A 23825-nucleotide genomic window follows, 5' to 3' on the forward strand; every position below is an offset into this window, starting at 1 on the left:
GAGGGGAGAGGGGAGGGGAGAGAATAGAGAGGGGAGAGGGAGGAGGGGAGGGGAGAGAATAGAGAGGGGAGAGGGAGGAGGGGAGGGGAGAGAACAGAGAGGGGAGAGGGAGGAGGGGAGGGGAGAGGATAGAGAGGGGAGAGGGAGGAGGGGAGGGGAGAGGATAGAGAGGGGAGAGGGAGAGGAAAGGGAGGAGAAGGAGAGGGGTAAGGGGAGGGGAGAGAGGAGGGGAGAGGAGAGGAGGTTACGGAGACGTCTTTTGGCGCCGGTGCCTAGGAAGGCCGCTAGGTGGCGTCCCGGGCCCGACCGTTCGGTCAACTGCCCTCTTCGGAATCACACGTCGGCAATGGGCTTTTTGGATTTCTTCCCGGAAGCGGGGCCCTGCTCAAGGTGGGAGACCAGAACTGAGACCAGCGGTCTCCCTCTGGGGTTCCCCGACTTCAGAGGTAGCCAAGGCAGGCTAGCGCGGGAGGGGCGACGTGGGCCGGGGTCGGAGCTGGGGCTGGTGCGCAGCCCACGGGTCCCGCCTTGGGCCGAAGGCCGGCCTGAGCCCAGGCCGGGCGAGGGTCATCCCCAGCCGGTCCTCCCCGCCCGCCCAGCTTTGCCCTCTAAGAGGCGCTCCTGGGTCGCTTGCGATTGGACGCGCAAGTCCGAGAGTGAAACTTTCAGCCAATGAAAAGGGGCATGACACGGACTTACAGAAACGTCACGGGAATTCCCCCCCGTGGGGGGCGGAAAAGGGACTTTCCCGGCCGGAGCCAGGGTGGCTGGAGCAGTGTCGCCAGCGGTCCACGGCGGGTCGGCCAGAAAAGGAGCGGGAACCGAAGGCGCCGCCACGGTGAGTGGCCGAATTTACAACTTGGGTGACCGGAACGCGAAGAAGAACGGGAGGGCCTCTACCTGACCGAACCCCAGGGCTGGAGAGATGCGCACCCCCAGAGCACTCACACGAACCAGACACACGAGCACACAGCTGCAACCTTGCACGTCGACACGCGGATCTGGACCACCGCTTACACGAATGGCGGCGTGAGCCAGCAGCGCTTGTGTCCCTACACCGTTGGGCACATGAGACGCGCTTCCCGGCCACGGGTGCCTGGACCCACACCCTTCACGCGCCAGTTCAGTCATGTTCACGCGCGCCCTTTCACAGCAAGACACGTTCAGACATGTACCCACCCTGAGCAGCTTAGGGACGTTCACCGGCACACGCACGTTGATGCCATGCAGTCCCACTTGCGCCGACACACGGGTCGAAACACTTGTATATCTGTGGTGGTGACACACGTGGGCAATACACGGCTGTGGGCCTGGGGGAGGAGGCTACAGGGGTCTGCCGGTCTCAGCATCCAGAGTCGGAGTGATGTGGAAATCTGCGGCCGTTGAGACGTTTCAGCGACAGGGAAGAGGAACCTGCCCCAGATAGGGGACACTTCCCGCCCCTGGTCCCCAATTCCGTTCTCGGAGACAGAACCCCGGGCCCCCCAGCTGGGAAGAACCCCGCCTACAGACTGTTTAGCGAGGAGGCCCCCCTGCAGCAGGAATGTCCCCCCAAAAGCCCCCGGGGTGAATCAGTCATGGCCTCCCTCCAGGCAGAAAATCCCGAGGTTGTTCCAGCGGGGGAGGGAGGGGGGCGAGAGGCGGGCCTGGCCCCGGTCTGGGAGCCTCTCTGACGGCGAAAGACCCTCCTGCCCTGGCCCCAGTCCTGGCGGGCGTCCCTGGTTCTCGTCGCCCCCCAGCCTAAAGGCAGCCGAGCCCACCCGCCGGCCCGAGCCGGGGCCTCGCGCCCCTCCCGCCGCGTGGGCGGGACCAGTGGCGTCATTTCCAGGCCCGCCCCTCCGGCCCCGCCTCCCCCTGGTATTTTCGGGACTTTCCTGAGCTGCTCTAACTTTCCTGTCCCTTCCCCGGCCCAGCCCAGCTCCGGATCTCGCCCTCCACCGGATCTTGCCGGCCCCACTCCGGAGGGACGGCTGGGGGGATATCGGACCCTCCCCCAAAGCTGGGGGCCCCCTCACCCGCCCACCCCTCGGCCTGATCCGTCTCTCTCCCGCTGCCCGCCTCCCCCCACGGCGAGCACCTGAAACACTAGGAAGCAGAAGCCGGCTGGAGCCGTGGACGAGCCGGGCCCAGCCCAGAGAATGGACAGTTGCTACGACCCAGTGAGTGACACCGCCTGGCCCCCCCAAGACCAGCGGCTACTTCCCTCCCTTCCATTCGGCTTGCGCGTGCAGGAACCTCTCTCCCCTATGGGCTTCACCTGCCCGCTGCCCGTGTGCTGCCCACTCCATCCACCCTGCTCCAGATCTCCTGGCCCAGCTACTGCCCCTCCCGGCCATCCTCTGCCTGCCTGCCGGCTGGCCCGCCTGCCTGCAAACTATGCTTCCACCGGAGCTTTCTCTGGGGCCTGAGGAGGAGGGGGAGTGGTTTTGGAGGGTTTAAAGCTGAGAGGCCAAGGGGCTCAAAATTGCCCCCCTCCCCCGTCTATCTCCAAATCAGGCACTGGATGGCATTGAGTATGATTTCAAATTCAGTCCCTCCATTGTGGGGCCCAAGGGGCCAGCCCCAGGAACAGGTGAGCAAGCCCCTGGAGAGGGAGCTGGTGGGGTGGGGGTAGGGGGGGGGTGAGCCATGTGGCCTTGGCCTGGGAGAGGGGCTGGTAGAGCCTAGTTATGTGAGATCCCTCTGTCCCCAGCCGATGGCCCGCCCTACCTGGTGATTGTGGAGCAGCCTAAGCAGGTGAGTGAGCAGAAAGTATAGGGGGGCAGGATGCATGGGTACTGTAGCTGGTGATCTTAGCTGGAGCCTACTGTGGGATGAGATGGGTGACTGCAACTGGTCACCATGGTGTGGCTGTGGTTCTGGTCAGGGGTGTGACTGACTGAGGTGATCATAGTGTCACTCTGCCCTTGGACCTGCAGCGAGGCTTCCGATTTCGCTATGGCTGTGAAGGTCCTTCCCATGGGGGACTGCCAGGTGCCTCCAGTGAGAAGGGCCGGAAGACCTATCCTACGGTCAAGGTGAGCCCAGTGGCTGCTGGAGGGTGGTGAGCGGACAGTATGTCCAGGTGCCTGACCAATGGCTCTTACCCCTGCCAGATCTGTAACTATGAGGGACCGGCCAAGATCGAAGTGGACCTGGTAACACACAGCGACCCGCCTCGCGCTCACGCCCACAGCCTTGTTGGGAAGCAATGCTCGGAGCTGGGGGTCTGCACTGTGTCTGTGGGGCCCAAGGACATGACTGCCCAGTAGGTGCCCTTTACCCCTGGCCCCCACTGGTGTGTCCCCTCACTGCCCCCCTTCCCCCAGTCCTTGGCTCCTATCCAACTCCAGGGAACTTAGTATCTGACCCAGAGAAGAGACCTAGGTGGGCCCCAGAGCTGGAAAGCGCAAGGAACTAGGAGGCAAACTTCCTGAGGGAAGTAGGACTGAGCTAAGCAGAGCCTTGGCCATGGGGAGGGAGCTTTAGGAGGAAGAAACTGCATGGGCAAAGGCCTCTGGCTCCCTCCCCTGCCCTACCTAGGTTTAACAACCTGGGAGTCTTACATGTGACCAAAAAGAACATGATGGAGATTATGACACAGAAACTTCAGAGGCAGCGACTCCGCTCCAGGCCCCAGGGCCTTTCGGGTAAGAAGGGGGACAAGGGAGTAATGTCAGGTGGATGTGGAGGAACAGACATGGAAGAGGCCAGGATATACATGTGCCCATGCCCCAGATGCTGAGCGGCGGGAGCTGGAGCAGGAGGCCAAGGAGCTGAAGAAGGTGATGGATCTGAGTATTGTACGCCTGCGCTTCTCTGCTTTCCTCCGAGCCAGCGACGGCTCCTTTTCCCTGCCCCTGAAGCCAGTTATCTCCCATCCCATCCACGACAGCAGTGAGTGTTCTGGGCACCCAAGGGGCCTGGCCTGGGTGGCCAAGGGAACAGAAGGGTAGCCTCCAACCTATAGGTTTGAATGCTGGATTTCAACCTGGTCCTGACACATATGAGCTGCATGGTCATTTATCCTGTGTAGCCTTGAGTCTTTGGTACTTGGAGATGCAGGGGTAGGGAACCTTTTTTCGGCCAAGAGCCATTTGGAAATGTATAACATCGTTCGTGGGTTATACTGGTCTACCATTTAGTTAACCCACCCCTCACATGATGGCTGGGACAGCTTCTCTTTGGTGAAGCCTGTGATGTTAGCTGGTATTGATTTCTTGGGCCTCATACTGCCCGCAGACCAGACGCTCTGCACCTGACTTAAAAGAATACAAAACCTGCCCCCCACAAATGGGGTCGTAGTAGTCTGTCACCTCAAACTCATCAACACTCTGTCCTCTAGAGTCCCCTGGGGCCTCGAATCTGAAGATTTCAAGAATGGACAAGACAGCTGGCTCTGTGCGGGGTGGAGACGAAGTTTATCTGCTTTGTGACAAGGTGCAGAAAGGTGAGGCGAGAGACCGGGCAGGGAGGTAGGGGCACTGGGCTTCAAGATTGGAGACCAGGGCTCCTTAGTTCTCTCCCTAGATGACATTGAGGTTCGTTTCTACGAGGATGATGAGAATGGCTGGCAGGCCTTTGGGGACTTCTCTCCCACTGACGTTCACAAGCAGGTACCCAGGGGCCAGGCTGGGACCGGGCACAGGGCAGAGTTGGGTGAAGACCCCGAAGGCCCCACTGACACCCATGTGTCTCTTCCATGTTCCAGTATGCCATTGTGTTCCGGACACCCCCCTACCACAAGATGAAGATCGAGCGTCCTGTCACCGTGTTCCTGCAACTAAAACGCAAGCGCGGAGGGGATGTCTCAGACTCTAAACAGTTCACGTATTACCCTCTAGTGGAAGGTGAGACCCCCCGGGAGGGCCCATTGGGGCTTGGGGGAACTGGGGCTGGGCTGAAGGGGACCTGTGGGCCAAGTCAATTGTGGGAAGGGGTCGGCCTGAGGGACCTAATTGAGCCCCTCACCAGGCTGGGTGAAGGGTGAAGGGGAGTCGGCCTGTGAGTTGACATCTCCTTCCCTCTGTCCCCAGACAAGGAAGAAGTGCAGCGGAAGAGGAGGAAGGCCTTGCCCACCTTCTCCCAGCCCTTCGGGGGCGGCTCCCACATGGGTGGGGGCTCTGGAGGCTCCGCTGGGGGTTACGGAGGAGCTGGAGGAGGAGGTGAGGGGGTGCTGCTGGCAGGGATGGGAGAGGTGAAGAGGTGAGCTGATGGGGGAGCCAGCCCGGGAGCCCGGACTGTGCCCCCTCCCCACTGCCCCGCCTGTACCCACAGGTGGCAGCCTCGGCTTTTTCCCCTCCTCCTTGGCCTACAGCCCTTACCAGTCCAGTGCAGCCCCAATGGGCTGCTACCCAGGAGGCGGGGGCGGGGCGCAGATGTCGGCCTCAGGGCCCGGCGTTCACGCCACCGGAGAGGAAGCTATGGAGCCGAGCGCGCCCCTGCGCGAGCCGCCCAGCCCAGAGATGCTGGCGCAAGGTACGGCCTCCCAAGTCCGAACCCTGGCAGGGCGGACACTAGGGTGGGGGCGGCCCGGCCCGCACCCACGCCTGCTGTCGCCCCCAGCCCGCGAGTACAACGTGCGCTTGTTCGGCCTGGCGCAGCGCAGCGCCCGAGCCTTGCTGGACTATGGCGTCACGGCGGACGCGCGCTCGCTGCTGGCGGGGCAGCGCCACCTGCTGACGGCCCAGGATGAGAACGGAGACACGTAGGCGCCGGCGGGCGGCGGGGGCAGGCGCGGGGCAGGCCGGCCTGGGTGGTTAGGGGTGGGTGGTCCTGGAGCCCCCGGGCTATTGGTTTACACAAAGCAGAGTTCAAGTCCCGCCTGGATGTTTGCTTGTAGCAAATTCATCTCTCCCGACATGAGATTTGTGGACTCTTCTGAAAGGGCATAGTAAAATTACCTGCCCACCTCAAAAGGTGCCCAGAAGGATTACGCTCTCGGGTACAGCAATGGCAGCGGTCTGGGTGGACAAGGCCCCAAGGAAGGAGGTGTTGGAAGGAGATCGTGGAGGGTAGAGGGCTGGGCCAGAGTCTCACCCCCGCCCCGCCCCACCCCATCCCATCCCCAGACCACTGCACCTGGCCATCATCCACGGACAGACCAGTGTCATTGAGCAGATAGCCCATGTCATCTATCATGCCCCACATCTCGGTGTCATTAACCTCACCAACCATCTGCACCAGGTGAGGAGGCACCCACTGGGCAGGGGTTAGAGGCTGGAGAGCCGGTGGGGGGGGGAGGGGGGGCGGGGGGGGGGTGACAGTCAGGGCCAGGCCTGGCTCACCCCTGCCTGCACCCGCAGACTCCCTTGCACCTGGCAGTGATCACGGGGCAGGCGAGCGTGGTGAGCTTCCTGCTGCAGGTGGGCGCAGACCCTGCACTGCTGGACAGGCATGGAGACTCAGCTGTGCACCTAGCACTGCGGGCTGGGGCACCCGACCTGCTGCACACACTGCTGCGCAATGGGGGGCCTCCCATGCTCCAGCTGCTGCACACAGCCGACTTTGAAGGTGAGTCCCCATGTCATGTGGGCAGAGCCCAGGAAGGGGATCAGTGGGTGTTCCGGGTGGGTATGAAGTGTCAAGGTTGCCCCGTCTGGGGCCAACTTGGAGTCACAGCTGCTGGCTGAATGTTGTACACCCCCAGGCCTCTACCCGGTCCACTTGGCAGTCCGTGCCCGCAGCCCAGAGTGCCTAGATCTGCTGGTGGGCAGTGGGGCCGAGGTGGAGGCTGCAGAGCGGCAGGGGGGCCGGACAGCCCTGCATCTAGCCACAGAGATGGAGGAGCTGGGGCTGGTCACCCATCTGGTCACCAAGGTAGGACAGAAACGCTGAGAGGGTGAGGCTGAGCACTGTGGGTGGGGTGGGGCCAAGGTGGGGCCTTAGAGAGGCCCTGCAACAGGAAAGCAGCTGAGGGGTAAGGGGTGGCAGCCAAGGGGCTACCTTATGATGAACCTTTCCCTTGTGCTCCACAGCTGGGTGCGAACGTGAACGCCCGTACCTTTGCGGGAAACACCCCTCTACACCTGGCAGCTGGCCTGGGATCCCCGACCCTTACCCGCTTGCTTCTAAAGGCCGGTCAGTCTCACCTACCCTCGGGGGGGGCATGTGAGCTGAGGAAGGAGGCAGGAGGGGGTGGTCTCTGATGCCCTCTGGTTTGCAGTCTCAACTAGGGGCCTGAACATGCTTCTCTCTGACCATGTCCACGCCTAGGTGCTGACATCCACGCGGAGAATGAGGAGCCCCTGTGCCCACTACCTTCGCCTCCCACTTCAGGCAGTGACTCTGATTCTGAGGGGCCGGAGAGGGAGACCCGGAGCAGCTTCCGTGGCCACACACCTCTTGACCTCACTCGGAGCACCAAGGTCAGGCCAACACAGGCCTGGAAGTACAGGGCACCAGCTGTGGGCAGAGCATCCAGGGTATCTGGATTTCGGGGTCCCTGGGGACTGAGGACCAGGTATTGGGTTGCCAACTGCAAGGTCTGCGGTTCAAATCCACCAGTTGCTTCAAGGGATACAGATGAGGCTGTCTGCTCCAGGAACGATTTAGAGTCTCAAACTTATATAGGGTGGCTGTGGTCAGAATTGACTCAAGGTCGATGGGTATGATTTGGGGGCAGGGGGTGCTTCCAGGCCAGGCAGGAGGTGGTCAAACCTGAGGCTGTCATCCCAGGTGCGGACCTTGCTGCTGAACGCTGCTCAGGACACCACAGAGCCCCCTTTGACCCCACCCAGCCCAGCAGGTGAGCTCGCCCCATCCAGTGCCCCCCTCCTCACAGAGATCTCCTCCCTCATCGCCCCCAGGAGCCCTGCCTGCCTGTGCCTCTGTCTCGTCCATCCTGATACCAGGGAAGAAAGGGAACCTCTGTTCATTTCAGAGGTTCCTGACAGGTCCCCGTGTGTCCCCTCAGGGCCAGGGCTGTCACTGGGGGATGCCACCCTGCAGAACCTGGAGCAGTTGCTTGATGGGCCCGGAGCTCAGGGCAGCTGGGCTGAGCTGGCCGAGCGGCTGGGGCTGCGCAGTCTGGTGGACACCTACCGCAAGACGGCCTCGCCCAGCGGTAGCCTCCTGCGTAGCTACGAGGTGGGCCCAACCCTGTCCAGCCCCAGCTGCCTTTTCCCAACCCCTGAGGCTGCCCCACACCCTGGCCACAATGCTGACCTCAGGCCTCTGCCCTCCCCTCAGCTGGCTGGCGGGGATCTGGCTGGTCTACTGGACGCCTTGTCCGACATGGGCCTGGAGGAGGGTGTGAGACTGCTGAGGGGTCCCGACCCCCAAGACAAGCTCCCCAGCACAGGTAAAAGGCTCTGGCCTGGGAGGTAGGTCTGGATCAGGTGGAGGCGGGAAAGAGAAGGTCTAAGGCCCTAACGATCACTGTTCCTTTGCCCCCTCCCCCAGCAGAGGTGAAGGTGGACAGTGCTTATGGGAGCCAGTCGGTGGAACAGGAGGCTGAGAAGCTGGGTCCGCCACCTGAGCCCCTGGGAGGGCTTTGTCATGGACACCCCCAGCCTCAGGTGCACTGACCTGCTGCCCACCCACCAGCCCCTTCCCTGGGTGCCCTCTGTACAGCATACCCACCTATTTCAACTCTTATTTAACACACCATGGCCACCACTCAGCTGGGGCAAATAAAGGATTCTGATAGGAAGGGGGGGCCTGGTACCCTCCCCAATTGATGGCAATTCTCATGTGACTCTTGTCCCTAGAGCCTGCTGCTTACCCTGGTCCCAAATCAAGCACTAGAAAGAAGGAAGGAGTCCAGGCCAGCAAGTCCAGAGCAGATTTAATGGGGTGGAGGCTGTACAAAGGGCAGGGCCCAATGTTGAAGGGCAAGCCAGCCAGTGCTGCTAGCTTGCACACAGGGGCCCCGCTGGCCAGGGGCCTCTCTGCTCAGGGGCCTCACCAGTTAAGGGCCTCTCTGTTCAGGTACCTCCACAGTCAGGGACCTTGCCAGCCAGGGGCCTCACCAGTCGGGGGCCTCACTGGCTAGGAGCCTCACAGGCCAGGGGGTTAACCAGCCAGGGCCCTTGAGGGCCAGGGGCCTTGGCCTGGACACCTTTTCTCCACCTCTGGGAAGAATGAGCCCTTGGGGAGGGAGGAAGGAAACCAGCTTAACCCAAGTCTGGCCTTCGTCTGAGCCTGGCCCCAGAACAGAGGGCTATTGCTGGTATCCAAGTGGGTGGTCTCGGCAGAGAGCAAGAATGTCATCAGGCCTCACTCTCCCACCCCCCCACCCCACCCCGCCAAAAAAAAAAAAAGACTTCAAAAGTCCAGGGACCCTGAGCCCTGACTCTTCCCACCACCCTCCCCCTCCCCTGTACGAAAAAGTGCAAAACATTATCACAAAAGGGGGGGTCTTGGGAGGGTCCTTAGCCCAGGCTCCCGAGGCCCATGCCCTGCCCTGCCCCCGGACACCGCGTCCGGCGCGGTAGGGCCCTGGGCCGGAGACCCTCTGGGGTGGCCCGAGGCCTGCCCGGGCTCAGGCAGGACCGCATCATGCAGGTGCCCTTGGGGCACCACCCCTCCCACGCTCCAACCCCTGGCTCAGGACTTCCGCCGCCCACTGCCTGCCCCTGGCCGAGGCTCAGAGCCGTGGTGGCGATGGGCATGGGCACGGGCCCGGGGCTGGCCGGAGGTGTTGGGCTGCAGGGTGGGGCTAGAGTGAGGGTGGGGGATTCCATCCTCGGTGCTCCCGGCCTGAGCAAGTGCTGCCTCTACCATGTCCAGCTCCTCGCTGCCAGCCTTCAGCTTGACCCGAAGCAGGGCCGCGTAAGTGCCATAGCGAGATTTCTGAGGCAGAGGGGCAGCTGTGAGACTCCTGTCCCCCTTGCCCCCCACCCCCAGCCACCTGGACCACTGAGAGCGTCAGAGAAGACTAAGAGAGGGAAAGGTTTTACCCACCATGAAGCTTCAAGACCTGCCCCCTGACCCCCGCAAGCTGAGAGATGACCCCCTGAGTTGGCGAGCGACCCTTTTCTTGGCTCTGCTGACTCCCAGGTTACCTGAAGCTTGCTGTGCAGGGAGGGGGGAAGCTGGGGGTGGGGAGAGCATCTGACACCTCCTCTCAGTCATTGCTCTCCTTGGCTTGGAACGTTATCTTTGTTCCAAGGGGAGATTGAGTCTCAGACAGCTGCCCACTGTCGCCCAGCTTGTCTCACTCTTAGATCCCAGGCCCTGGCAGGGGACACAGAGGCCCTGCTAAGGAAGAGAGGGGCCTGGGCAGTGAGGCTCACCTCAAACTCCAGATAGGCCTCCTTCTGCTGCTGCTCCTCAGCCTCCTTGCCCCGGGCCTTCTTGCCCAGGTGTGCCGCACGATGCTCCCGCAACTCACCCGCCATGGCCTTCAGCTTGGCCTCGTGGGTCCGCACTTGCTCCTCCTAGCGGCCAGGGAGGCCACTGTCAGAGGCATTCTCGCCCAGACAGTACCTTTGTGCATGTTTGTTTTTTTTTAAGACACCCCTTCCTAGAGGTTTCTGGGGGGTTAGGGGTATCACAGCTTGAAAAGTGGAGTAGGGGCTGAATTTCAGCACCAACCACCTCTGTGGCCGGTGGCCGGTGGCCTGTACAGTGGACATCTACAGAAGCCTGGGTGCACTGGGCCAGGGCCTGTGCCACTCCTCCCCGTTTGAACCAGGTAGACTGAGCTGGCAGTACCTGGGAGAGGCGGGTGGCAGCGCTGGGCAGCAGAGGGCGGCTGAACTTCTTCTGGGAGCTAACAGCCGCTGGGAAGGGGGGCGCAGAGAACATGGCCGCCACCACGTTGATACGCGTGATCCAGGACTGCATCTGCTCCAGGCTCCTGGCAGGACAGCAGAGCCCCTTGGGACCTGGCTGAAGATTGCAGCCTGGCAGGGACCAGGGCATTCTGGGAGGCAGGGAGAGGAGCGGAGGACGGGGAGGAGGTGGGCGCTCACGGGGCCTGGAAGAGGAAGACCCGCCAGTCGGCCGTGCGCAGGTAGAAGACGTGCGGCCGCTTGCTGTAATCACTGGCGCGCGTGGCCAGTGCGTGGTGGATGCTGATGGCGTTCTTTAGCTCCGCCTCCGACAGGGCCTTCCCGGGCTGGTACTCCTCCTGCGGGGTGGGGGGCAGCAGTACCCCTCTTGTCCTGACCATAGTCTTGCCCAGCGCAGCCCCACCCCGCCGGCACGCATGCGGCCAGCGCAACCCCGACCCCCGGGCCTGGCCGCGCACCTTCTGCAGGTAGAGGATCATGCCCTTCAGGATGCAGTGGAAGTTCTTCCAGCCCCTCTTGCCCCGCGGTGCTGCGGGAAGGGAGGCCGGTCAGGGGCGGGGGCGGGCAGGTCCACTCGCACCCACCCTCCAGACCCCGCCCCTGCCACCTACTCTTCCGGCAGTCCGGATCCGCGTGCACCTTTCGCACCAGTAGCCCGTGCTTGTAGACCGCCGCCCCGGGCTCGGGAGTCAGGTCCAGGAAGGGGCTGGAGCCGCTGCCACTGCCCCCGCTGACCCTCTTGATGACTTTGGGATTGGGGTCGGCCAACTCGGACAGCGAGCGCCGCAGTTCCTCCTCGTCTCTGCAGGTGCCACGGCCTCAGGTGCTGCTGAGGAGCCGCAGCCCTGGCTTCTGCCCACCCAGGCTCCCTTCAGCCCTGGCTTCTGCCCACCCAGGGAGGCTCCTCCACCTGCGGTGGAGCTGGCGGGAGGGGCCGGCTCTCGGCGGGGCCGGACTCTTCAGTCTGAGACTTCTGGGGTGTCCCCACCACAACTGCAGCCCCCCTGGGTCCAGCAGTTTCCCCTCTGGGTTCTAGCGTCCCTAGCGGCAGGGAGTCTTCCCGCAGATCAAAACTGAGATGAGAGTTCCGCTCCCCCTCTCCAGGCCTAACCAGTCCCCTCCCCTCCATCCCGCACCCCCTCTCCACCAGGCCGGCCGTGGGTCTGACTCAGCGTTCTCAGTCACACCCAGCATCTGGCTTTGCTCATTGCTTGTTGGCGAAAGGGCGACATAGAAAGGAGAAATCTCTTCCAGTGGCATGCCATGCACCCCCGTTCCCCCCCTACCGGCTCTGCCAAACATGGTCCCCCAAGTCGGAATCTATCTTGTCACACCCCTTGTTCAAGAACCTGCCGTAGCTCGCTCCCTGTTGACTTGCACACAGAGCCTACATCTCCTTTTAGTCTTCACCCCACCAGGGCTCCCTCTTTCCTAGCGCCCTCCATTCAGGCCCTGCCTCTTCCGGGTCTCTCCAGCCCCCCTCAGTTTACTCGCCACACTTAGCCTCCCAAGTGCCCCATGTCCCGCCCCACCCTCCAACTCTTCACATAAATCATCCAAGGATCCTCCCCCTGAGCCCTAATCTTGAGATCTGGATTCAAATAGCACCCATCAACTTTTTAGACCAAGACTGCCCCCAGCGTCAGATCCTCTCTTACACTGACTTCTCCCAAGATTGACTCTAAGTCTCTGGGCTCCCCTTGAGCAGGCCCCACCTCCAGGAGCTTCTGCTCCTCCCAAGCAAGACTGCCACGGGACCTCCCCTTTTTCCTTCAACATCCCTCCCCCCAGGCGAGCTGGCAGTGGCCTCCCACCCCAAGCCAGCCTGTCATAACAACCCAGCCAGAGACAAGAGGCAGAACCCCAAGTCCAGGCAGTCATCTCCAAAGAAGGCAGTGAGGTAACCTCACTGCCTCTCATGGCACCACCCTACCACCCCCCAGCCCCTCCCAGGCCTACCACAGCTCCCTGCCTGCGAGGCTAGCCCATCCCTGCCCCAACCCTTTCCACCCCAGAGTCCCCGGACTCACATGGCCCACTGTAACTTCTCATTCTTGATGGAGCTGTATAAGGCCTGGAAAGAGGAAGCAGTCGGGAGGCTGGGTCAGTCCTGAGGAGGTGGAGGGGCAGGGGCATGTGTGCCTCAGAGCAGGGCTCAGAGTACCTCCTCTCAGCTGTAGAGGGGGCAGAACTACAGTGGCAGTGGAGTGAACCAGCAGGCACAGGGGCTCTAGAGCAGACAGCACTGGCAGCCAGGGCCAGCTTCACCACTCTCGAGGCAGGCCTGTGGGCCAGTGTCCACGGAGGGAACAACTGTAATGCTGAATGAAGGTCAAGCACAGGCCGGATGCAGAGGAAATGGTGGTGACTATTACTATCTTACAATCGATAGCATTGTTGTTCATTTGGCCAGCTGACCTGGCTCCTGGGTCAGAGACTTGAAGCCCTGCAGGAATGAGCAAGAAGCGTGCCTCCCTGGAACCACCAACCGAACATGGGCCTGTTTCCACAGAATCAACCCCTGCAGCATGTGGGGAAACTGAGGTCCAGGAACAGGCCCTCACTCTGACAGCTCCCTCCTTGGTTCCTAAGAGAATTCACTGCCCTGGCTCCCATCCCCAAGATAAAATCAGTCCTTCCACCAACACAGATGGCCTCTCCAAGCCAGGTTTCTACGCCAGCGTGGTTCAGCCCCCTGCTCACTTCCACCCTTCAGGTGGTTGGGGCATGAACATCAGTCAAAAAGGCAGTTATTTCAGCTTCCACCTTAACTCCTATGTGCTCCACAACCAGTCACTTGGCCTGGGGATATCCGGGGGACTTGGACATGGTTACAGGTGGGGCTAGGCTACAGGAATAGTGTAGGGGACTCTTCTTGGGAGTGGCCTAGGACATGGGTCCAAGCCAGTAGTACCGCCAACTGTGGGGGCACATCTACCAGTCTGTCTGTGAGTGGGTGTGTCCCCAGCATGTGCATGTTGAGCTGAGTGTGTGGCGTGTGATGCTCCCTGTGTGTGCTGGGTGCAGTGGTGACGTCGGCGCCTACCCAGTGACGGGACACAGCCCCCTGTGCCCTCCAGTTCATTACAACCTCTGAACCTCTCACTGCCCACAACCATGGTCAGCAGTAAGGTTAGCTAGTCCTCCCACAAGCACACCCAGCCCACAGGACAGCCTGGGTACACACACACACACACACACACACACACACCCCGGCGCTCCACGCCTCCACTCTAGTCACAAGGCTATGTGGCTGCTGTGGGCCCAACCAACCCGGAACCCTGGTCTCCAGACTTCCAGCCCTACCCCTGCCCTCTCTTGGCACCTAGCCATTCCTTGACCCTTCAGTGAGTCCCATGTCATAAAGAAGACCCTCTTCTTCACTAAAGACCCATCACTTTGAGACCCACCTGGGAAGGTGGGTTCCAGTCTGTGCCCCCCACCCCCCACAAATCCATGCTGCCCTTGCCCATGAGCTCTGTGCCTGCTGGGCTTCCCCCCTCAGCCCCTGGTTCTGGGAACACTCTCAATGCCTCGCTCAGACTACCCCCTCAGTACCACCACCACCACCCCACGTTTGCCACTGCCGTTGGCGACGGCCCCAACACCCTCACCGCCTTTTTCTTCTTGCGGTTCTGCAGGCGGCTGACCACCAGGTCGGTGTAGAGCACCGGCTTGAGGCTGCGCGAGCGCTGCGGCCACCCGTAGCACAGGGTCTCGGCGCCGCGGTGGGTGCGCCCGTAGCGCACGGAGCACAGCGAGCGCGAGCGCAGCCGCCCGGCGCTGCTGTGGATGCTGTTGACGCCGATCATGCTGGCCCGGCCGGCCCGCCGCGGTCCCCAGCCATGTCCCCGCCGCCCCGGCCCGCCCGGCCGGCCGGCCAGCGGCCGCTCCCCGACAGACAGCCCGAGGCCCAGCCGCCCGCGCCACCGACGCTCGGAGCGAGCGGAGCAGCGCGGTATGCGCGCTGCAGCTCCGCGAGCCTGCGGGAGGGGGGCGCCGACGGGGAGGGGAGGCGAGGGCTGGGGGCGGGGACGTCGCAAAATGGAGGCGCCGCCGACGGAGAGGGGCTCTGCTGCTAGCGGGGAAGCGCCCCGGAGTCCCGGAGGGGACAGATCTGAGGAAGCTGGGAGTCCCTAGGCCTGGGGGTCCTGAGTGCGCTACCCGGGGAGCATCCCAAGCTTCCTCCTGGGCTGGTGGTGGGAAGGTGAGGGCAGAGGCCAGATTGCTTCCCCGCGGGTCCCTTTTCACCCACCGAACCGGGAGGGGCCTCAAGGTGCTGGTGGAGGAGGGCAGGCTGGAGGCAGCCCTGGAATTGCCCTGGTCCCAATTCGCTGGCCCGCAGACGCCCTAAATGTCCCTAAGTATACCCCACGTCACGTATACACACCCAGGTCACAGGCATCCTCCCCAAATCACCAGATGCACTAACTCACTGTCACCGTCAGAGGTACCCGAGTCAGACCCAGCCAATCCGCAGGTGTGCACCTCACCCGGCCACACACCACAGGACCCAGGGCCCAATTTAGGTACCCTCAGAGTCGGGCAGATCTCCTGCTATACACACCGCAAATGAAACCCACCCCCTCTCAGATCCACTCCAACTGCAATACACACAGCCACTCATGCCTTTCCCACCCCACCCCAGCTGACTCAAGGACACCTCGCAGTGGAACAGATGTGCCATGGCCCTGAGACCCTTTTATCGAACCCTGGGAGTTTCCTGGGTAAAAGAGCACCCCATATGAAAGTGGGGTGACCCTACCCTGCCTCCCGTGTGTATCTGACCCTCCCAGGCGGGCACTTGGAGAGCCAGGCACTTGGAGAGCCAGCTTAGCAATGGCTCTCCAGAGGCCTGGGAAAAGCCTTTGTCTCTCTCCAGTATCCCTCCAGCTCTGGAGCAGCAGTGTCAGGAAGGGCTGACATACTTCTACACAATTGATGGGAGCAGTGTACTGTGTACCCCTATCCCCATTCAGGAACCCCTCCCGCCGGCCCTCAAGGAGCTCAGGAGGAAATGCACTGCTGACGGCTAATGCAGGGTCTGGGGCCACCTGGTCACATGTTTTTGAGAGGCGTCTCCCCCTCCCCCGCCCAGTCATGACTGCACGCGTGTGCGCATGTCCCGAGCCAGCCTACGTGTGGGGGCTGGGGGAAGGGGCGGTCCCCGGGCTGAGTCACGCGAGCCGAGCTCAGGCTCCTGTGGCAGCAACAACAGCAAGGGTGTGTGTGTGTAGGGGGGGGGCAGCCGGCTCCTCCCCTCCCTCCACCTGGTACCCCCATTCGTCTTTCAGAGCTCCTTCTACTCTTCCGTGCCCCCCACCTTGAGCAGCTCCCTGGGGAAGTCTCCGCCTTCGTTAAGGCCCTCCAGGTTCCCAATGAAGTCCCCGCAGGTCATTCGCTTCCCGATGTTCTAAGGGAAGGTGCAGAGGTCTGTGAGCTTGCGGGTGCAAGAGAGCTTCCAGGCCAGGAAGTCTCTGGGCCTGGGATGTGCTTCCTACCTCCACGGAGCCCCCTCCCCCGCACACCCACTCACGTGGCCATGGAGATCCGTGTTCAGGAGCATGAGGGCGCAGGTGAGCGTGTGGGCACCGTCTGCGGGAGAGCGTACATCAGCCTGGGCCTCCTGGGGGAACACAGCCCCCCTCCCGACATCTCTGAGGTGCTAGGAGTGCAGAAGCTCTCTGCCGCAGCCACCCCCCCCCACAAACACACATCTGCCGGTCTAGGCACCAATGGCACACCCAAGCTAGTCTGGCCCACAGCCCTGCAGTCTAGGGCGGTCACATGGAGGACCCCCTCCAGCCAGCCCTGTCCTGCACAGGTGTGTGAGCAGCTGCCTGCAAACTCACCTGCCACAGGCCTCTGCACATGGCACACCTGATGCTAGCAACACATGTACATACAGCCAGCACTGCACATGTGTAAAAGGGGAGTGGTCTGCACGCGTGCCTGAAAGCACTGCCTTCACTCCCTAATGTACACGCACACACACACACACTGCCCAGATCTTCTTCCTGGGTGACCAGCTGCGTCAACCCTCACCCTCTGAGGACAAGGCGCTGGGATTGCACTGGAAGTATCGCTGGGAGAAGTGGGCCAGCACACGCTCCCGCTCCTGGGTCTCACCCATTAAGGCCAGCTCTTTCAGAAACACCCTGGGAAGGGGAAAAAGGAGAAGTGTCACCCCCACCCCAGGTCCCCTGGGCCCCCTTCCCTGGCAGCACAAGCCCTTGGTTTTGGGGAAGAGTTGGGTGACAACAGGCTGGGGGAGGCACAGGGGTTAGAGCGCCCATGACTGAGGCCCTTCGCCCCAAAGGGCCCAGCCCTACCTGAGAGCTTGGTCCAGAGTCATGCCCGTGAAGACAAAGAACTTGAGGTACTCGCCAGCCACTAGTCTGCTGAAGTCATTGCTACGTGCAGGGCAGAGAGAAGGGTAGTGTGAAGAGAGAGAATGTCAGACATTTGGGTCAGGATTACCTAGAGACCCGGGGTGTTGGGCAGAGGGAGTGGGGCTGCAGGATAGATTCGAAACCCCATCCTCCACCCCAGCCTAGGGGCTTTACTTCTTGCCCAGGTGCCGGGCCACATCAGCCTTCCGGAAGCCGTCCAGCCTGTACAGCCGCTTGGCTAAGCGCTGCGCCGCGGCCAGGTCTGCCTTCTGCCCATTGGACAAGGTGTCTGTACTTCCCAGGGCCAGCCGCTCCGTGCTATCCAGCTCTGAGTCTGAGTCGGACACCAGCTGGCTCAGGGGTAGTTCACTGCAGGGTAGGACACCAGCTCAGGGGGCGGGGATGAGGGGGAGACAAGCCCTTAGGAGGCCGCCCAGGTTCCCCCTCTACTTCCAGACCCAGACAAGAGAGAAGAGGCTGGCTGTTTTTATCTCCTGGGAAGAGATTTTACAGGTTCTCTCCATCGATTGACTTCATCCTTACTACCTCTCTGTGGAAGTCCTGCCCCAAGTCTAACCCACACCCAACTTGCTGCTGTGGGAGTTATCACTACATCCTCAAAGTTCCCAGGGGCTTCGGTTTGCTGGTACACCAGATTCCCCATCCCCACACTGGCCCTACACAGAACACTGTCCCTGAGAAGGGGGATGGAAGTGGGATGGATGGGCTGTCGGGAGGACATAATGATGGGCAGGGCGTAGATAGGAAGGCAGCAAGGAAACCCTAGACCTGCTCCTAGCTTCCTCTCCCCTTTTGAACAGAGGAGCCTTCTCCCTCCAGCTTTCCCCTCTTCCCCCGCAAGGAGCAGGCTCTGGGTGGGAGAGCCTGGGGGTCAGGGTATGCTCCCTCACCCCCTTCCTCCTCCTCCCCACCCCAGCTGCTCTATTGGCAAAGCCACCTGTCACCCCAGAGACAGAGGCCAGAAACTCCTGGTTGCTAGGCAACCCTGTCTCTGGCCACCCCCTCCTGTTGTCATGGCTTCTCTGGCTGAGAGGGTAACTGGAGGAGAAGGTGGGGAACAGAAAGGTTAGACTAATGAAAGGACTTTCTGGAGAAGGGTGGGAGACTCCTGATCATGGAAAGACGGGGAGTGATTGGGGAGGGAGGGAAGGAAGAGGCTGGAGGTTCCATCTTTGGGAGCAGCCTCTCTGCTGGGTGGGAGTAAAGTGACAAGAATTCTAAGCAGGTTCAGCCAGGCGCTACTGCCCTGGGAAAGAGTGCCTTCCTGGAGGGATAGGTGGTGCATTCTCAGGGGTCTTCAATCTAGAATCATGTCTTTTTAAGTCACTGGGACCAAAGGGGGCGGTTAAGTGCTCCTGAGAGTCAGTGGAAGTGATGTAGTCTTCTCAGTGGGGAGACATCTGTAGCCCTTAAGGACTCTCACTCTGGGGTCAGAGAGATGAACACCACCCCAGGCTCAGGCTCTGCCCCTGTGGTCAGCTGCTCTTGGGGTCCTGGGGCCCCACAGCTGTGGAAATCACTCACCTTCCCAGGGGTGCTGCCCCCAGCCCAAAGCTGTCCTCAGAGTGGCAGGGACTAGAGGGTGCCCTCTCTGGGACCAGCTTGGCTTCAGCCTCAGCCTCCTCCTCTCTCTGTATCCAAGGCCCATCAGAGCTGGTACCAGAACCTGGCTCTGGAGGGGCAAGTGGGGCAGGAGCAGAGGGGTCAGGCCGGGGAGCAGGGGGCTGGGGGGGCAGCTCGAAGGTGAAGAAGGGACTCTGAGTTGGGCCAGGTGAGGCCAGGGCTTCCAGGGAGGCGAGGCTGGTATAGGAGGTGCCTTTGGCCCTGTGGGACTCCACGATGGCCTCAAACACACAGCTGAAAGAGTCAGGCCCGTCTGCTGAGGGGCTGGTCCCAGGTAGGAAGGGCACCGGTGACTTGAGAGGCCCCGGGTGAGGCATTCGGGTCCCTGGCCTGCAGGGGTGGAAGAATGTGTGATTGGGACACCAGCCATGTCCATGAGGGGCGGATCTTGGGCCCAATGACTCAGACCCTCCCACTGCTTCTGTGAAAGGACTGTCACCCCATTTCACAGGCAGAGAGAGTAAGGCTCAAAGAGGAGAGGCCACTTACCTCAGGCCCCCGAGCCAAGAGTCAGACCTCTGAGCCCGTCTGACCCCATGCTGAAGCCTTCCCTGGTGCCTGTGCCCAGCCCCACTCAAAGAAGACAGGGCCCCACTCAGGTTTCCTAGTGTCCCTGGGCACCCCAAGCCCACCCCCAGCACCCAATCCTTTCCTCCCTGCTAATCTCCCTTCCTCCTCCTTCTCCCTGATCCGCTCCCTTCCTGCCATCCCTTTTCTATTTCTGGCAACATCTTAGGAGAAGAAGCTGAGTCTCTGAGTTGCAGTGGGGTGTGAGACGGGAGAGGAAACCCCCACACGCCCCCCCCCTCTCTCACCCGGACTCAAGATCTGGACTGAGGAGCCCATGTCCCCAGGTTTGATTCAGGCCTCTGGTCTACAGCCTCCACACACATCACACACAGCACATACATATCACATACCACATACACACTGCACCACACACCATACAAACACCACACACAAAATACCGCACCACACACACACCACACACAAAACATACACACCATACCCACCACATACCTACCACACACAAAATACACACCGTAACACACACACACTACAAAACACACCACATAAAAATATATACAACACACATAACACATGCATACCACACACAAAAAACACAACACACACCCCACACAGACACACACTCACACATACACACATATACAACACACACTACATATACATACCACATACACACTACACACATATACACTCTTAGGGGATCTCACTGCCGTGCCACCTCTTTCCGGGCTGCTCCATCCTCCAGAGTACTCATCTGAATCTCCCACCACCACTACCAGCCCCAGGCTCTGTCAGGCCCAGCTCTCCGGCCTGACCCTTCTGTACCCACGCTGCCCTGTCCTGGTGGCACCTCCAGCTTGGTCCTGACCCTCCCAGCACACCCTCCTGTGTCCCTCCCAGACCCTTGAACCCCAGCTTGGGGCCAATGAGGAACAAGCTCCCGCTTCTCCCCTCCCCCACTCACCGGACCCCCTCTGAGGCCTCAAACACCTCATCATCCACATCCTCTTCCCCTTCTGCCTCCTCCTCCTCCTCACTGCCGCTGCTGGGCAGAGGGCCAGGGCACGGGCCAGGACGTGGCACAGGTGGGTGGGCTGTGCCAGGCGGGCCTTCAGAGCTGGGCTGACTCTCGATGGCAGAGTCGGCCTCCTCCCGCTCAGCCAGCACCTCGTCGATGTCCGTCTCCCGGTAGCACCTCAGGGGTACTGTGTCCAGGTCTGTCTCCGAGTACGTGGCTCTCCCCACAGCCACCCCAGAGCCCTGCCCTGAGCCCACCCCGGATGGAGATGGGGGGCTCTGCTCTGGGGGCTTAGCACCTGCAGGATGCATAGATGTCCAGGTCAGGCAGCCCTCCAGGGCAGTCCCCTAGCCTGCTTCTGCTCTGGGAACTGTGCCCAGGCCCTCATATGAGCAGCAGGAAGTCCCTTCACTGTCTAGCCACCATTCCTCGTGCTACAAACCTGGCTTGTTCCCAGAGCCACCACCAGAACTCATTTAAAACCAAGTTTGGGCCTCGGAGACCAGCCTCTTTTTCCCTCCTAGGAGTGGCCCTTGAGACCCTCTCAGATTCTGTTTCTACTACTGAGCTTCCGCCAGGCACCCTGCCTTATGTGGTGAGAGGGGTGCGCCTGCCGGAGTACCTGCTAGCCCACACCCCAGGCAGGGACTGGGGAAGTTTTGGCGAAGGTGCTCTCTCGAGGCCCTGCCATGTCCCCCTGGTCTCAGACCCAAGCCTCACCTGAGCTGGGGGGGTCCAAGGAGCCATAGAAGAATTCCCATTTGGCTCGAGCGATTCTCTGGGCGTGAGAGGAAACTTCCCGGGGGGAGAACCAGGTGTCCCCCTGAGCCAAGGAGGGAGAGATAGACATAGGTCCCCAAAGATAAAGCCAGACATAGAGATGCAGGAACATGGGACAGAAACACATGTACGGGGCAGAAATGGAGGTGCAGACACAGGCCAAACACGGAGGGCAGGGAGCTATTTCGGACAAATTGAAGGATTTAGATTCAAAGCAGACAGGCCAAGTCTACCATCTGGCCAAGCCTAACCCCTTCACTGAGGCGCTGAGGCTCCAGGGAACCCAAGGGAGGGTCCCATACCTGGTTCAGGAGTCCGGTGTTGGCAGGTCCTCGTAATAGCGTGGCCAGGTGCTCAGGGGGACTCCCCAGCCCATTGGGGAGAGAGGAATAAAGGCCTTCTGCCCCAACCTGGGGTGGGGTGGGGGCCCCAGTTAAGGGGCCTGGGCTGTCAGACAGGACAGAACGCCCTCCAGCTGGAAGTGGGTCGGATGTGGAAGCCTCTAGTCTAAGCTTCCTGTTGGAGCCAGGCCTAAGGGCTGGGGTGGGTCTGGGAGGAGGGACCCCACTCAGGTCCCAACTTCGACTCAGGCCTCCGGGAGCCGGCAAGCCATTCAGTGGCCTCACACTGGCCTTCTCCACAAGGCGGAAGATGACCACAGAGCTCCGGGCCCCCGGTGGAGGCTGCCCCGGGGGTGAAGAGGGTGCCCAGGGTGAGGGAGCAGCACGGGGTGAGGGGGAACCACGCAGGGGCGTACAGGGTGCTGTCACACGGCCCAGTTCCCGGCCCATGGGACCTGGTCCTGCCACCCTCCGCAGCAGGGAGCCTGTGCTGCCGTACATGCTGGCTGGGGGGCTCTGGGGCACAGGGCCTTCGGGGAGCCAACGGCGTGGGCATCGTGGAGGGGAGATGGCACAGTCGCCTTCCGAGCAGAAGCGCATGGCACCCTGGGCCATGCTGGGGCCGGGGGTCAGGCTGGGGGCGCAGGGGTGGCGAGGCCAGGCGGGGAACACAGGGGCAGCATGCTCTTCAGATGGGCCTGCAAGAGAGGAAGGGAAGCAAGGTGTAAACTGTGGAGAGCTGGGTGGCAGGGTTGGGAGCGTGCAGCTGGGTAGGGGGCCCTAGCCCACCCTGCAAACACATTTGATCCCACCCTGGGAGGGACCTGGCCTCCGGCTCAGATCGCTTTAGTGGAAGGCTCAGGACAAAGGGACTTCCCCCAGTGGCCCTTGGTCCCTCTCCTGCCAGGGCCCCTGAGCTCACCCTGAGAGGACAGAGGAAGCTATTTCCGAAGGTGGGTGAGCCCAGAGTCCCTGTGGCACTCTGGAGCTGCTTCTGGTGGGGAGAGACTGGCACCCCACCCTCTGGACCCAGGGTGCCAGCCAGCCATCACCATCATACAGCCCTGGGTTCCCCACAGGCCCTCTTGTGAAGGCCCCTCACTCAGGGAGGGGGAACTCAGGCCCCCTACAAGGAAAGGAAGAAAAAGTTGGATAGGTTACACAGGGCCAACGAGGGCCCCAGAGAGACACAGGGCAGAGAAAGACCAAGACAGATTCCCACGGCCCAGTACCTCCAGGCTGCATGAGAACTGGACATGCTGGTGCTTCAGACAGGTACCGAGGCACACACAGGCCAATGGGAGCACGGATATGCCCGAGTACAGTTAGACAGGCAACACCCTCCGGCACACATACCGGCACACACACTGCTCAAAGCCACACCCTCACACACTCACAGTCATAACAAATATGTGTGCAACGAAAGGCACATGCTTGGTTTACACCCGTGCAGTCATACAGAACACACAAAGAGAGGGAATCTACACGCCGGCCCCACTCTGCAGTGTGTGTGCACACACGTGTATCAGCAGACACAGAAACCTGCTGCTGCACAACCCCATACAGTCAGGTGCACGCTTACACACTCTAGCAGGGACACACGCACCCCCCCCCACAACCCGAGTCACAGGTCTAGGGGTGGGGGCTGCACCAGACCCTTCTCCCACCCCGACCCCAAGGGGGTATGACAGATCTTCCTCGTTCCTGTATAGCCCTAGAGGGAGCCCAAAGGGAGTAAGGGGCTTCCGGAGGCAATGTAGGGTGGGGGCAGAGGTCACCGGCACAGCGACAACGCCGGCAGGTTCCCACAGCTCAACCGGCGCCCAGCGCGTCCCCAGTGCAGTCCTGCCTGCACTCGGAGCCACCTCAGTACTCACCGCTGCTCGCCAGGAGCTGGGGCCGCGGAGAGGCTGGGAGAGGCCGGCCCAGCTCAGCGGTGAAGGCAGCGCGGATCCCGCTTGCTCCAGGCCCGCCCGCCTCTCAGTCCCTCCCCCTCCTCCCTACGCGCCGCTTCGGCAACGCAAATCCGCACACCCGCCCCCCCCCTCCAACGCCCTCCCCGGGGCCCTGAGCCCTGGGGCTGCCCAGCTCCGTCCACAGGTCCCCGCAGTGCGCTCCCGCCAACTGGAGACCAGCCCCGGACGAGGAGGGGGGCGTACGGAACCCTCGGGGCTCTTTCCCAGGCCTCAAGTGCCCCACCCCACTCGCGTCCCCGCTCTTCTCCCCCACCGCCCCCTGAGCCGCACGCAGGGCCCAGCTGCACACGCATGTCCCGCTCCAGACCCCACACATGTCCTCGGGCGGCTGCCACATGACCTGTTACATGGCACACGCGCTCCCGCCCCCACGAGCACGCGGCCACGCCAAGCACACGCTATGGGTGCAAACCAGACCCGCCCCCTAA

At 61.7% G+C, this 23825-nt stretch overlaps 2 protein-coding genes across 6 annotated transcripts; one reads left to right on the forward strand and one right to left on the reverse strand.

Moving 5' to 3' along the window:
- Positions 1 to 681: 681 nt before the first annotated feature.
- Positions 682 to 8666, forward strand: NFKB2 (nuclear factor kappa B subunit 2). 4 transcript variants are annotated; one of them, XM_075533750.1, is made up of 23 exons: positions 682 to 838; positions 1914 to 2159; positions 2497 to 2572; positions 2693 to 2736; positions 2919 to 3017; positions 3096 to 3247; positions 3523 to 3629; positions 3718 to 3876; positions 4325 to 4429; positions 4498 to 4595; positions 4691 to 4829; positions 5016 to 5144; positions 5257 to 5457; positions 5545 to 5686; positions 6051 to 6165; positions 6285 to 6492; positions 6629 to 6798; positions 6957 to 7059; positions 7195 to 7346; positions 7657 to 7726; positions 7895 to 8067; positions 8170 to 8281; positions 8383 to 8666. In XM_075533750.1, exons 2-23 carry the CDS (start codon positions 2139 to 2141, stop codon positions 8505 to 8507), a joined length of 2700 nt encoding a protein of 899 aa, XP_075389865.1. In that variant the 5' UTR covers positions 682 to 838; positions 1914 to 2138; the 3' UTR covers positions 8508 to 8666. The 4 variants fall into 4 exon arrangements, with proteins under 4 accessions (XP_075389865.1, XP_075389866.1, XP_075389867.1 ...); XM_075533751.1 differs by having other exon boundaries at positions 8386 to 8666; XM_075533752.1 differs by having other exon boundaries at positions 4510 to 4595.
- A 75-nt stretch (positions 8667 to 8741) lies between these two features.
- On the reverse strand, positions 8742 to 22036 carry PSD (pleckstrin and Sec7 domain containing). Of its 2 annotated transcripts, XM_075533749.1 has the most exons (17): positions 21383 to 22036; positions 21021 to 21123; positions 20247 to 20598; positions 18656 to 19084; positions 17900 to 17902; positions 17285 to 17479; positions 17051 to 17131; positions 16764 to 16876; positions 16255 to 16313; positions 16042 to 16131; positions 12749 to 12792; positions 11330 to 11520; positions 11177 to 11247; positions 10899 to 11056; positions 10639 to 10783; positions 10218 to 10361; positions 8742 to 9774 (listed from the first exon to the last, which is right to left on the reverse strand). In XM_075533749.1, the coding sequence occupies exons 1-17, from the start codon at positions 22034 to 22036 to the stop codon at positions 9529 to 9531; spliced, it is 3078 nt and encodes a 1025-aa protein (XP_075389864.1). In that variant the 3' UTR covers positions 8742 to 9528. The 2 variants fall into 2 exon arrangements, with proteins under 2 accessions (XP_075389864.1, XP_075389863.1); XM_075533748.1 differs by lacking the exon at positions 17900 to 17902.
- Between the last annotated feature and the right edge of the window lie 1789 nt (positions 22037 to 23825).

Source organism: Tenrec ecaudatus, chromosome 16 (genome assembly GCF_050624435.1).
Source record: "Tenrec ecaudatus isolate mTenEca1 chromosome 16, mTenEca1.hap1, whole genome shotgun sequence".
NCBI lineage: Eukaryota > Metazoa > Chordata > Mammalia > Afrosoricida > Tenrecidae > Tenrec > Tenrec ecaudatus.

Excerpts from the sequence above, each read along its gene's own strand:
- NFKB2 (XM_075533750.1), top strand. The coding sequence starts at position 2,139 with ATGGACAGTTGCTACGACCCA. Across the intron at positions 3,248-3,522 it reads CCCAAGGACATGACTGCCCA|GTTTAACAACCTGGGAGTCT; the intron begins GTAGGTGCCCTT and ends TGCCCTACCTAG. Across the intron at positions 3,630-3,717 it reads CAGGCCCCAGGGCCTTTCGG|ATGCTGAGCGGCGGGAGCTG; the intron begins GTAAGAAGGGGG and ends CCCATGCCCCAG.
- PSD (XM_075533749.1), bottom strand. The coding sequence starts at position 22,036 with ATGGCCCAGGGTGCCATGCGCTTCTGCTCGGAAGGCGACTGTGCCATC. Across the intron at positions 19,085-20,246 it reads GAGGCCTCAGAGGGGGTCCG|GCCAGGGACCCGAATGCCTC; the intron begins GTGAGTGGGGGA and ends CCACCCCTGCAG. Across the intron at positions 9,775-10,217 it reads AGGCCTATCTGGAGTTTGAG|AAATCTCGCTATGGCACTTA; the intron begins GTGAGCCTCACT and ends CCTCTGCCTCAG.